Genomic DNA, 13,440 nt, shown 5'->3' with positions numbered 1-13,440 from the left:
ATATATATATATATATATATATATATATATATATATATAGCATAGAATCCATATTCTAACACTTAAACACAAAGAAAAAATATACATATGACATTTAGAAAAAGCAATTAGCAGAAAAAAGACATCACAAAACTAAACATATGTATTTTTCTCCCCTTGTTTGAATCATCAGCAGAACGTGCTATAAAAAGTGATACAAAGAGACACTTTTACAGTATTAAATTGACAATCAGTAACAAGTTATAACCACTATTGACTGTAAATCAATAGCACCAATTTTGTAAAATGTTTTTGAAATTTTTAAATCCAATATAACCTCTATCTATCAACTGACAATACTACCGAAAGAATATAAAAATAGTCACACAAGTAAGCAATAATTTGCCATTGACAAAATCACTCGCTATTCAACTAAATAAAAACTGTTCCAAACTTGACTAGTTAGCACAATTATTCTTAAAAAATCTCCTTAATTTGGTCAATTGTACTTAAACGTTTTTGACCAAATAGACAAAAAAGAGAGAGTAGAAATGTATATTTATTTTGAAGCACAAGGTAAAGGACTACACGAAGTAAATATTTATATATATATATAAAAAGTTATAGCAAATGAAGTTAAACCATGAAGGTACTCAGAAATCTATTTTTAAGATATTTGAAATGCAAGGAAGTTCAAAAGTAAATGACAAATGTGTAATCAAATTAACATATTGGAAATTGATGAAATCTTTATCTTTGTAATATCTATATCACCAGACATGCATTCTTTTTTCTACTAATTTTCATAATTACAGTCAGGGTTTGTTGCTTAATAGTAGTTTTCTGCATTTTCAAAGTTTAACACCCATCGGTTAAGCTAGTGAATATATGCCAAAGTCTGGCACATGATTATCCAAATAGCCTTATTAGTACTTGTAAGTTAAGAAACATTTAATGAAACCAGGTAACTTGGCAAAGTTAACAGTATTTAAGAGTATTCTAAAACAATGAAGAAAAACCGATAAATAATAAACACAAAGTATAAGTTTGTAAAAATCTTCAAATTCAGAGAAATTTTTTCAGTGTTTATAAAATATATTAGTCCTTCTACTCTCAAGAGATCAAATAGATGCACATGGTCAACGCGGGGTTATTTTATACCCAACTTTTATTTTCATTATACAAGACACTTTTACAGAGTAAGTGACATATAATTCTTATAATAGAATATAAAACCTTTTCAATAATGAAATGGTACATTTATACCACGAAGAGGGTAGTACACTTAAAGTTCTCATGTTTAGAGCCAAAGAGTTAAACTGATTTACAATTAAAAATACCAATGGTCCTTGTAACATAAATCTACAAAAATCCTTCTCAACCACTTTGCACACATCTAGGGAACTAATTAAAATTCCAGTAAGTCTAAAACTTTTAATTTAAGCAAATGTGGAATATTTGTGAAAAGGTTATATGTATGTAGTTGTAATTTATTGTATAGTAAATAACACATGAAGGATCACATTCATTTTATGAACACAATTGTAAGATGTAAATATTTCACTCAATACTTAATGCATTAATGTTAAAAAAATAGTTGTAATACCTATCCATACAAATGAAACTTAGTTACCAATAACTGCAGTGATATGCACATATAAAAATACATTTGATACACATATTTGTTTTAAATTTTAGCTTCACACTTAAAATCATGATTTAAGTGCTTTGTCTGAAGTGGTGTCCCTTCTCAAACTTACAGGTCTATTCATTATCAATTTATGGAAACATCTAAAACAGAAAGTTTACAAATAGCATATATAATGCATAAAAAATAATCTGGTTGGTTGGTTTTGTTGGTAGAAACCATTCTATTAGTTTTAACTTCCTAATTGTTTACATGACTGATTAAATTATATAGAATTATATTTCTCAAACATATAAAAACTCCCTTATTATCACTCCACTTCATATTCTCCTATCCACTTATGCATTATTTCTTAAGTACTAATTATTTTTAAACATCTATTAACTAACAATAATGTTCTGCATATATTAAATGCTACTTGGTGGTTACTGATGATAACATACAATTTTTTGAGATATTCTGGCATTTAAACACTATATACATTGGTTTAATACATATTATATTTTATACTGTACAGTTAACCTTTGCAAAATGGTTACTTTGTTTTGAACAATAGAAGCTAACTGAAGCTTTTGATATTTTGGGTTTTTACAAACAAAATACTAAACTGATGATAATGGTAATGTAATATTTCTTGGACTTTCTTATCTTACATTTACAGTAAAAGAGAACACTTTGAATATTACTTGGTGTACTCTGTAGATTATTCAAATGTATGTTATCGTAAGTAAACACAACATTTTATAACAGGTTTTCTATATGACATTTATACATATGGGAGGTTGTGCAATTTTTTAATTCCACATAGTGGGTCAAAACAAGAAAAAAGCTACTGAAAAAATATTCTGATTTCTTTCCCCTTTAAACACTTGAAAATGAATTAGATGGAGGTTAGTTAAGAAAATGCTTGGGTTTTAAGTGTAAAACAATTACCCAAATGAGTGAAAAGTAACTTAAATTGTTGTTGAAAATACTTTTGATTGCTAAACTCATACTTAAATGGAAAAGTTGGCTCAGTGTTCAGACAAAATTCTTCAATTTACAGATATAAACACACATATCTTTAATAAAATAGTACACTCATTCTCAGATCATTCTACAAGGTATATTTCTGAGTTTCAAACAAACTAAAAATTCTACTGCTTCTGTTTTTGTAACCTATTTTAATGACACATGTATTATAAGTTTAAAAAATTTCTTGTGTCACTCATTCACTATATCTATAACCTAAAGGTACCATATAAACACAAAATTAACATTAAGTAATTACCTAAAAGCAAATAAATCTGTAAAACCACTTAAGACTTGTATATAAAAAAACCAGAAATATTAAGAAGTACTCAAAGAAACACTGACAATGCACAATTACACAAATTACACTTGCATATGAAATACTACACACAGAAGCCATGAACTATTGATGGACTATCAAATAGAACAGTGAAGCCCTGAGTGTTTAGGATAACTGTATCTGAAAATCTACAATACATAATAAAACAGTTACTTTAATATATAGTTTCTAGTAAATAAAGCTGAAGAGTAACAAACAAGAATAAATATTTCAAAAGTTACAGAGAATGCCAAATGCAGAAGTTCCAACACTATCACAACAATGTAGGATGTTATTTGTTATAAATTATAGTAAATAGGAAAGGTTTAGTACAAAAACAAATTCATCATGCCAGTTTATCAATCACAACATGAAGTCTAAGATTAGAACAAATATTACAATTTTTAATGCATCATGCCGACAAAATTAATGAATTATTCATTTAATAGCTCCATTCTATTTTCAAAACAACTAACAGCTGAAAGGATAATTGTTTTTAGTAGATGGAATATTGTAAGTGTTACTAAAGGCAACTTGCAGGAAGAATTCCTTTTAACATCAATATATACATTTTATGCTGCTGTTAAACATTCTAAATTTAAATGAAGGTAAAAATAAGTCACAAACTAATCTTTTCAACGTTTAACCACTGGTTTTGTGTTTCCTGTTAAAATTTCATATTATGCAAACAATGTCCAAAACCTCAAAATCACTGTTTTTTACAATAAGATTTTAAAAAATTCAAATAGATAAACTACAAGAATGGAAAACTAACCCCCAACTTTAATAAATCAAATAAAAAAAATTATATATATGTGCATGTGTGTTTATTCTTTTCTTGTAAATGTAAAAATACACTTTATCAGCAATTATTAAGAAACTGAATTATTAATTAATTGCAATTTATTTTTAAACAAATGATAATATCCTACAACATTCTATTACAATCCTTCAGTATTTTCTTTCAAAAATTAGTAGTTTTTTTCAAATATTTAATGAAACAACGACAAGCTATTTGAAAATGTCATCAGTATCACAATAAGAAATTAGAAAGCTACTCAACTAGTAGGAACAAAAAAAAGGTTAAATGAAATACTCAACTACTGTGAAACAATTCAATTAGTAAGTTAGGTTGGAAAACACTCACTATAAAGGGTCAGTTTAAATTTTAATTATAATTGCATACTTTATACCAAATGTTCAACATGGAAGCAACCACACACTGAAATAAAAAATTCTCCTATCACTGAAAAAGATTAGGGTAATGGCCTCTTCTAAAATATAACTATATTATACCCTCGACAGTTCATAAATACAGAGTAAGTTTACAAAATAAACATCATCAATACATTAATCACTGTTACATATTGTAACTCAGAACACCATAATTAATAAACATGTAATATATATAATCATATCCATTTATCAACAGCCATCCTTCACAGTAATGTCCTGACCCATAAAAATGAAAAACTTCAGCTTTGAAAAGACATTCTACAGCCTACTTACACACTTTGTAACAAACAATACATAAAACAATGAAATAATAAAACAGACCAAATAACAGAAGACTGATTTAAACTTGAAGATTTATCCAACTTGCTAATCCTTGGTTCACTAGTTCTCGGTTGATGAAAACAACCTATTAAACAACAAGACAATAATCAGTGAAAAAAACAAAACACACGTAACAAATCAAAAAAAGTTTTATTAGATCCTGGACCTTTTTTTAAAAGCATGGTTATTTCAAAAATCCTTTTAAAATTGTTATTTAATAATTTTCTCTTTCTCTCCTCTCCTTCTTTTTCCCTAAAAAAAAATAACGTGTTTGTGTAATCATTAACAAAACATGGTGACTTGATTTGTTTAATAAAAGTATCTTTTTGCAAATTGAAAAAGAAAAAATATTGCAATATCTTTAGAGGGAGGGATTAAGTTGGAGGCTGAAAATGAATTATTTTCACATATGTTATGAAAAAGCCTTTATTACAAGTTCTAGAAGTGGAATCTGAAAATCTGCTTGACTAATAGAAAACAGTCTTTCTAAATCAGACTCAGCTCTGCTTGATAGATTTGCACCATCCAACAACTAGCACATTTTTGTTGTTGTTACCTTTGTTTTGAGATGAAAATAGTGATGAAAGTCAATGATGGATATGCAAAAATGCATACAAGATGAGAACAATTTACAATGTTTACTAGAACTCAAGGATGGCAGACAAAGGTGGAAAACCTGGCATACGAATTTGGTGATTTTTTCTCAAAAGAACTATGTACTTGCAAGAATTAAATGTTGTGGAAATTTAGTGTTTTTTTCCACTGTTATTAGTGCACAAATATAAGAAATAAGCTATACAGAAGCAATAATGTTAATATTAATTCTACATGAATATCTAAGTATTTACTTAAAATGCACTACATTTTCTATCTTGCTTCACCACTCCCTCTAGACTATGGTACTAATCATGGACTTTGCTGTGCTTGCCTTTAACCTCCAGCTTTTTTCAGCCCTGTAGTTAATGGGACAAACCTTTCTCCATGCAAGAGGCCATGGATTTTCCCACTTGCAGGTGATATAAAAATGGGATTACATTTTATTGTGTTGTTAAGTAATACTGAAATTTTTGCAAACACAAAGATAAGTAATTATACCAACTGAGACACAGAAGAAAACTTTTTTTAAGGCAGACAGAAACTGTTCACCAATTTAAAATGCAATTAGGATCAAGTAACTATAAACACCAAAAACAGATTTTACAACAGTTTTACTTGATCTCAGATCACTATTAAAAGAGCCTTAGTTCTTTTCTTGCCAACCATCTTTGATATATAACTCCAATTATAATCAAGGAAACAAGTATCAAAACTTTAAACATCAATTTTTTTTACTGATAAATATTTTATGCTATACTAATACTCTTAAGTGTAAAATAAAATTTTGCCTTCTTTTAATTATTTTAAACTAGAATTCAATATGTTCACTGTACAAAGTAAATTTCCAAAAACACCTAGGAGACTATAAGACAACACTAGTCAAAAATCTGTCATGCAGAGTGAAAACAAAAAGTTGACACTGATATAATTTCTTTAAATTTGGTTTCTTATTCCTACTAAATAATACTGAATAATCAAATATCTTATAAATTAATCATTTACTTCCAGGAAAGCAGTTTTTGTTGTATATATAACTTATTGATTTTTCTCTTTAACTAAGTAAACAATCTTTAGGCATTTACCTAAATTAAAATCCACTTCTAATTAAAATATTACTTTACTTTGATCTTGCATGCAATATAATGCAACCTATTCCTACATAAGCCTATGCCATCTTATCAAGCTACTGACTTTTGCTAAGTCTTCATAATATACACATCTTAGGTGTAGAAACAAATTCATCAATGATAAAGAATTGAAAAAAATAATGGTAAGATATTATTAAAAGTAAAGTTTTAAAAATATATATTACAATTAAACAACTAATTTTTAAATTATATTCTATAAATATTGAAAATAACATAGAAGATAAACAGGTTTCAAAATTTTTTTACTGAATTTTGTGCAAAGCTACTCAAGGGTTATTTGCACTAGTCATCCGTAATTTAGAAGTGATAGATTAGAGTGAAGGCAGCTAGGCAATATCACTAACCACCAACTCTTGGGGTACTATTTTACCAGCAAAATATAGGATTGATCATCATATTATAATGCTCTCATGGCCAAAATGACAAGGAAGTTTGGTGATGGGATATGATCCTGGGACCTGCAGATTATGAGTTGAGAGCCCTAGCTACCAGGCCATGCTAGGCCAGGTTTCAAAATAAGCTACATATAAATAAATAATAATGCAGAATGTATGTTTCAAGCTAGATCCAAAGGATTTGAATGTTTGAATTAAATTTATAAAAGTAATAATTTTCCTATACTGAAAATGTATTTCCAATAGGTACTTCCCTCCACTCACAAGATTAGCTATTCTCATCTAGTGCTGCCTTCTATATGCAAATTTTTTTCCTTACGCATGCCACAAGCCTTCCTCTCCCCCCTATTGGAATCGAATGATTCCAACATGTCTGTCATGTAAATCATCATGCGTCACTTCTCCACCAATAGGAGCATGACATACGTCACTCATGCAACTCCTTCTATATGCCTCTACCAAATTACCGCTTTGAGGTTTGGCAGAAGACGTAATCACTGGAGGAAAGTGGGGAGGAAGGGTGAGAAGTGTGAGATAAGGGAAGTACCTATAGGAAATACATTTTCAACATAGGAAAATTATAACTTCCGATACGGTATTTCCCTCTTCTCACAAGATTAGCTAGAACCACACATTGATTAGGAGACAGTACCAGTGCGAGGGAATGACAGAAGTACCTCCTGAAAGCATCCAAAGGACACTCCTAGAAATGAGAGAGTCAGATCCAAAGAACTGACAAGGGGAACTGCACCACTTCTAAACCAGGTATACTCTTTGCCCATCCATGAAATGTGTAGTAGATAAGTGTGGTAAAAGAGAGGAGCATAACCAAGTGGGAGAGAACTGTGGCAGGATAGTGATCCTAACCATGTAAGTACATATGTAACTCAATCCCACCAAGTATAAAAGTGAGTAAAACAATGGGCATGCTCTTAGGTGCAGAGTGGGTAGGGCACAACGGACAATACTCGGTAAGTCAACTACATTCAAAACCCATGCCACTGGAAACCACCATCCACACAGGGGGAAGGATGAGAATCATACAGTCTTCATCTCAAGTTAAAGTTGAAGGGAATCTGGAACCACTCTGACTCCTGATCATGACACATGTATTACCTTTAATCGATAGATCCAGGTACCAGACATCCAGTATTGAAAGGATGTTTATATAATATAAATCAACTCCCCCAATGGTAAGTCTGATCAGAACCACCTGAAAAGTAATAACATCCTAAGATTAAGATACAATGAGGGATAGCAAAAAGGACAGAACTGGAACAATCCCCCTTTATCTCTACTGTGACCCACAACACTGAATGAGTATGATCGAGGGAGGAAGGTAAACACCCTATGCATGTGTGAGGACTTATGTTTATTGGTTCTACTCTGAATCTGAAACCAAGCCACAGGGTACCGACACCCACATGGGGGTAGGATGAGGGTGAACTGCACTTTGACATCTCACTCCTTTGTGAATGTATGTTGCATATTGGAGGATATCACATCATCTACACCCACAGAACACTACTGTCCTGTTCTGCACTGGTTATCCAGTTAAATGCACACTGAAATCTGAAGAACTGGCCACAGACAAACATATTAGATGTAGTCCACATGCCCAGCTGTAGGATTTCCTCCAATGACCGATGAAGATGAGAGGAAAGGGAAAAGGTGAGGTGTTGAATTTGATGAGAAGACACCTGGAACAAATTCCGGGAAGAAGAAGCCAGTTGAATCAAAAAGTAATTCCAATTGGTGAGGGTAGAAGGGGAAAGATCCCGAAGAGAGGAAGACTGCAAAAGAATAAGAGCCAGGAATGGGTACCACAGAAGGAAGCTATGAGGGAAATATAAAAAGAAAGAGTACGGACGAGACACAGAAGTCTATCTGGATCGGGACGAGGGTGGAGATGAGAAATATAAGGAAGAGAATAGGCAAAAAGAAGGAGTTACCCTCCCTAGCCACTGTGGTCTTTGGGAGAAAGGAAATATCCGGATAATGGAGAAATAGGTAGGGTGGTAAAGCATATGTGAAACGTCCATGGCAAACAAGTCAGACCTTCGATGTCCACAGGCTACAAGGAGAAGGAAATACATGTAAGAACCTCCACCATTTGAGTCACAGCAGGTCGGTCTGCATGGAAACCCCGAATCACAGACCAACTGCAGAACACTTTCAATAGGTGCTGATACAACTCCACTGAAGAAGGATGTATAGAACAAGCTAAAAGGAAAGCTACTCGATGGGAGAAAACTTGATCTCCTTGCCAAGGTCCAAATAAAACCAGGAGTGAAGACAAAGGATGGAAAAGGCGGATGTAAAAACAGTGACTGAGGTTGACAGACAAAGAAAGAGGTAGTGGAGGGAAAAGTCGTTGGAATTGTGGAACCACAGTGGTGCTGGCCAATAAGGAGCGATCAGAAGGACTCGATACAGAATGGTATGGAGAGAGATCGCGAGAAAATTGAAAGACCACTCTGTTGGATATATAATGTCGAGACGGGAAAGACTATCTGCTACAACATGGAAAGCAACCGTAATGTGATGCGCATAGAGATGAATGTGGTGCATGTGGGCCCAATGTAGTAGATCCAATGTTTGAAAACAAAAATCTATCGACCAGGTGCCTCTTGGGGATTGATATGTGCTACCACCGTAGCACTGTCAGAAAGATTCATCACCAGACAATGTCTGGCAAGAGGAAGGAAGTGATTCCTCGAGGAGCTCGAGGACATTGATATGCGTGAACCGTTCATCTACATAGCAATGACCCACAGCCTCATGGTGATTGACCCATGCACTCCAGCCCTGAAGGAATATGTCTGTGAAAACATGTACACCTGGACAAGGAGGGGGAAGCTGGATTCCTGCCAACATATGGGCCTTGTCCAAACGATGCAGATCATCAATCAGGTTGGAGGAAAGGTAACGGGAGCTGACAGGGGATACCGAGCAAGATTCCATTGATTGTGAAGGACCCACTGATGGGATCACATATGTGCATGACCGAGGGGGACCAGTGATGATAGAACCTCATGAGCAGAAGTGTGGCAAACTAACAGTTCCTTGCAATGAAGTCACACAGGAGAAGGGTGCTTGACTGAGATGAGTGTTGAAAGGGACACCCAAGTGGACAAGATATTGGAGAGGTCAGAGGAAGGACTTCCTCATATTGATGAACCATTCCACCTGAGCAGCCACTAGAAGGAGGTGAAGAGTATAACTGGCTAACTCCCATTTGGAAAGAGCTTGAAGATGCCAGTTGTCCATATAACGGTGGAATTGTGACCTCAAGAGCTTGAAGATGGTGAGCAAAGCTCTGATCACCCGACAGAAAACATAAGAGTCAGAAGCACACCCGAATGGTAAGACACGAAAGTGATAAACCACCTTGTGATGGATGAACAGAAGATACAGATAAGACCATGGTGATAGAGGGATGTTGGGATAAGCATTGGTGACTTCCATCCTGGTTATCCATAAGCCTGAAAAAAAAAAGCCCACCATAGAGTGAGGAATTACTCCATGGTAAAATGGGGTAGTTGAACAAAGCGATTTAAGGGGGAGAATTCGATGACAGGCTTCCAGTCCCCACTGAAATTGGGAACAACATAGAGTTTGGAACAAAAACAAGGGGAAATATGTAGAGCAGGTACAATGGCCTGCAGAGATAGTAGTTCCATAACCACCTCCGTCAGACCCTGGCTGGTCATGCGATCTCGAGATGAAGGGAAGGAACGAGTATAGAAGACACGGGAGGTGGGAAAACGATGGGATCGGGAATCCTTTCGAGAAAACTTGAAGAACCCAAAGATTCATGACGAAAAGATGCCAGGGAAAAATAGAACCAAACCAGAACCCCCCCCCCCCCCCGGTACGTCACCTATACTGTTGGCGACATGAAGGGAATCGTCACAAAAAATGCCTAGATGATACACCCTGAGAAGGGACAGGTAAAATATGGGAAGAGGAGGGATAGGAAACAATAACAGGTGCCCTATTGGGCTCCATCGTAGACAAATAGGCAACAAGGTTGGAAAGGGTAGACTGTTGTTGTATTGATGCCAACCATGATTCTAAAGACTCAGGGACCATGTTAGAGATGTATCGCTGCATAAATGGGGCCATATGTAAATCCCTAAGATAAGATGATGGTAAGTGATTGCAAGTTAAGGTTGCAGCACAACCTAGAAGGTCCCAACAACAAAGAAACCATGGCTATAATGCCAGAGCCAAAGATGACAAAAAAGTCAATGTGGAAGAAGAAGGAAAAGAAAGTCCCCAGAAAACCCCTCAGGATTTCGGTGGAGATCCTCAGAGAAGAGATGGTATGTAGAGAGATACTATAAAGAGGAGGGTAAAAAAAGGTAGGAAATCGGGCATGGGTAAGAATACAGGAGATTTGCACCCCAAACAGCCAAAATGGGCCTAAAAATAGCAGGTCTAGAAAAAGGCTATTCTGCATGATGATATGCAGGAACAAACTGATCCGAAGCCCATGAGGGGTGAGGTGTACCAACCCCACCATGGAATTGTGAGGCAAGTAGTCAACATTAACCCAAATATCCAGGGAAGGGAGAAAGTCAGTAGGGATGGGAAGATTGTTCAGGTAGTAAGGAAGGAAGTGGGTCATAGAAAATTGGTGAAAGGGATAAAACATCACACACCTGAGAAACTACATTGAAAAAGACCTATATTAGGCCTAACTGACTTCTCAGGAGGCATGGCGAAATTAGGAGGTGTAAATGGGTGATCCAAGTCCTTGTCTGCCTGAACAGGCTCAGCTTGTTCTGGACGAAGTGGGGTGAGATCCAGAGAAAGAGGTTGACCCATATAAAGTTCAATCTGCCGGCAAATAAACACAGATAAATCCCCCATCAGGTTGCCCACACCAGAGGCTTGAGACATAGCGCTAGTCACAAGTGTGACTCCCAAAGTGGTATCATAAACATTAGAATTCGTAATGAGGAATAGTGAACCAATACTCGAAAGAATAAATAGCAATGCGATTGTAATAAACTGGGATTAAAGTTGAAGTTAAGAAACAGCCTTAATAAAAACTAGAAGTGAAAATAAATGAAGACCACTTCGTGAGTATACTAAAAATGAACGTGAAATGTTAAACAAACAAAAAGGAACACATTCGAGCACAAGCACTGCCAAATGAGAGGTGATAGTTCATAGAGGCATATAGAATTACTCACATGCTTAATGTATGTCATACTCCTATTGGTGGAGAAGTGAAGCATGATGATTTACATGAGAGACATGTTGGAATCATTCGATTTCCAAAAGGAGGGAGCAGAAGACTTGTGGCAAGTATGAGGAAAAAGTGTGCATATAGAGGGCAGTACTAGACAAAATAGCTAATCTTGTAAGTAGAGGGAAGTACTGTATTAGAAGATAAAATAAATAATTTTTAACATATATTAATTTTCCAAATAAACTGTGAACTAAAATTATCAGTAATCAATCCCAACTTATGGTATAAAACACATTAAATCTCTCAACACACAAGCTCGGTCAATTTGACTGAACCACATGACCTCTTTGTACTCCTTTAAAGTCTTTGTAGATTTAATACTTCTAACTTTCAATATAGTGTGTATATCTTCACAAAATTTGGCATTTCATATTAAGTCTTCCATATACAAAAAAAAACTTTTTTTAGGGAAGTATTTTTAATAAACTAAAATAAAGATTTGTCCATGAATACATTGAGTATTTGTTTTGAATAGTATGTGTGCAAAGCAATTTTCATGTAAAAATTAAAAATACTTTTCCTCATCTCAAATATCCTTTGTGTAATCCCTAAAACCTCCTAAATGCATTTCAAATGTTTTTTTTTTTCTTCAGTAAAACTTTACAGTTCATCTGTTATTTTCTCTACTCTATCTCAAAATGGAATCGGTCAATTCGACTGTCCTCGTAACCTCCACCAAAAAAAAAAAAAATCGAAATAAACCTAAATTACCCTTTTTAGAATGACTTCAAATTGTAACATGAAACTATATTCGTTTATCCTAGGTAGCTCTAAGTTTGTAATTAAATTTTATTGTTTTATTGCCCTTTGAACTGTGTCTAACTACTAATTGCAGCATTATAAGTTGTAAATCACACAGTGAACATACAGCTCATGTTACACTAATGAATTACATTACCCACAAGTTTCTCGCGTGTGTGACTCATGAAACATTTTTATTATAATATTATTATTATTTATTTTACCTAATATTATCTTAACAAACCTAAAAGGATCCCTATTTTTACATTTTAGTTACTTTTATAATTATATGTAAAGAATAAACATGAAAAGCAAGAAAAATAATACTTAACCAATCCTCTTTTTCTTGCTGTTGGTTTTCAAAGAGAGATAACCCTAACTTTTTATATTATAGATAGTAATGCACTTAATGATTTTTATTTAATTAAATAATGCAACAAAGAATATAGTCTAATAACATGCAAAAGTAGACAAATTCTCCTAACTCTCAAGATTTTTCTGGCTTTCTAATTATGTGACAAGAGCCATTACAAATTCATCCAAGCTTGTCGTTAACATTCCCACGGGAACAATGTTGGGTCTGAGTGAAACTGACATCTAACTGTTCAGAACATAACGTTATACAATACATCATTTGATAGATGAAAACCTTGACTTTTTATTGGTTATAGGTAATATATAATGAAACGTAAGAAAGAACTATCAACGAATTCTGAAAGAGAGGATGTAACAGGTGGGTGTAGGCAGGAAGGGCCGATTTTCTAATCGATAGCCCTGTAAGC

General features: G+C 34.0%; 1 protein-coding gene across 2 annotated transcripts in view; it reads right to left on the bottom strand.

Moving 5' to 3' along the window:
* Positions 1-2,281: 2,281 nt before the first annotated feature.
* LOC106460362 (A-kinase anchor protein 1, mitochondrial-like) overlaps positions 2,282-13,440 on the bottom strand; it is a 73,634-nt gene continuing 62,475 nt past the window's right edge. For both annotated transcript variants that reach the window (XM_022387062.1, XM_013920054.2), the window contains one exon: positions 2,282-4,599. In XM_022387062.1, the coding sequence (XP_022242770.1) occupies positions 4,534-4,599 (66 nt within the window). In that variant the 3' untranslated portion in view covers positions 2,282-4,533. The remainder of the gene's footprint in view (positions 4,600-13,440) is intronic.

This window comes from Limulus polyphemus, unplaced genomic scaffold (genome assembly GCF_000517525.1).
Source record: "Limulus polyphemus unplaced genomic scaffold, Limulus_polyphemus-2.1.2 Scaffold759, whole genome shotgun sequence".
Lineage (NCBI taxonomy): Eukaryota > Metazoa > Arthropoda > Merostomata > Xiphosura > Limulidae > Limulus > Limulus polyphemus.
The sequence above is the reverse complement of the archived record's forward strand: the minus strand, read 5'-3'. Positions and strand labels throughout refer to the sequence as shown.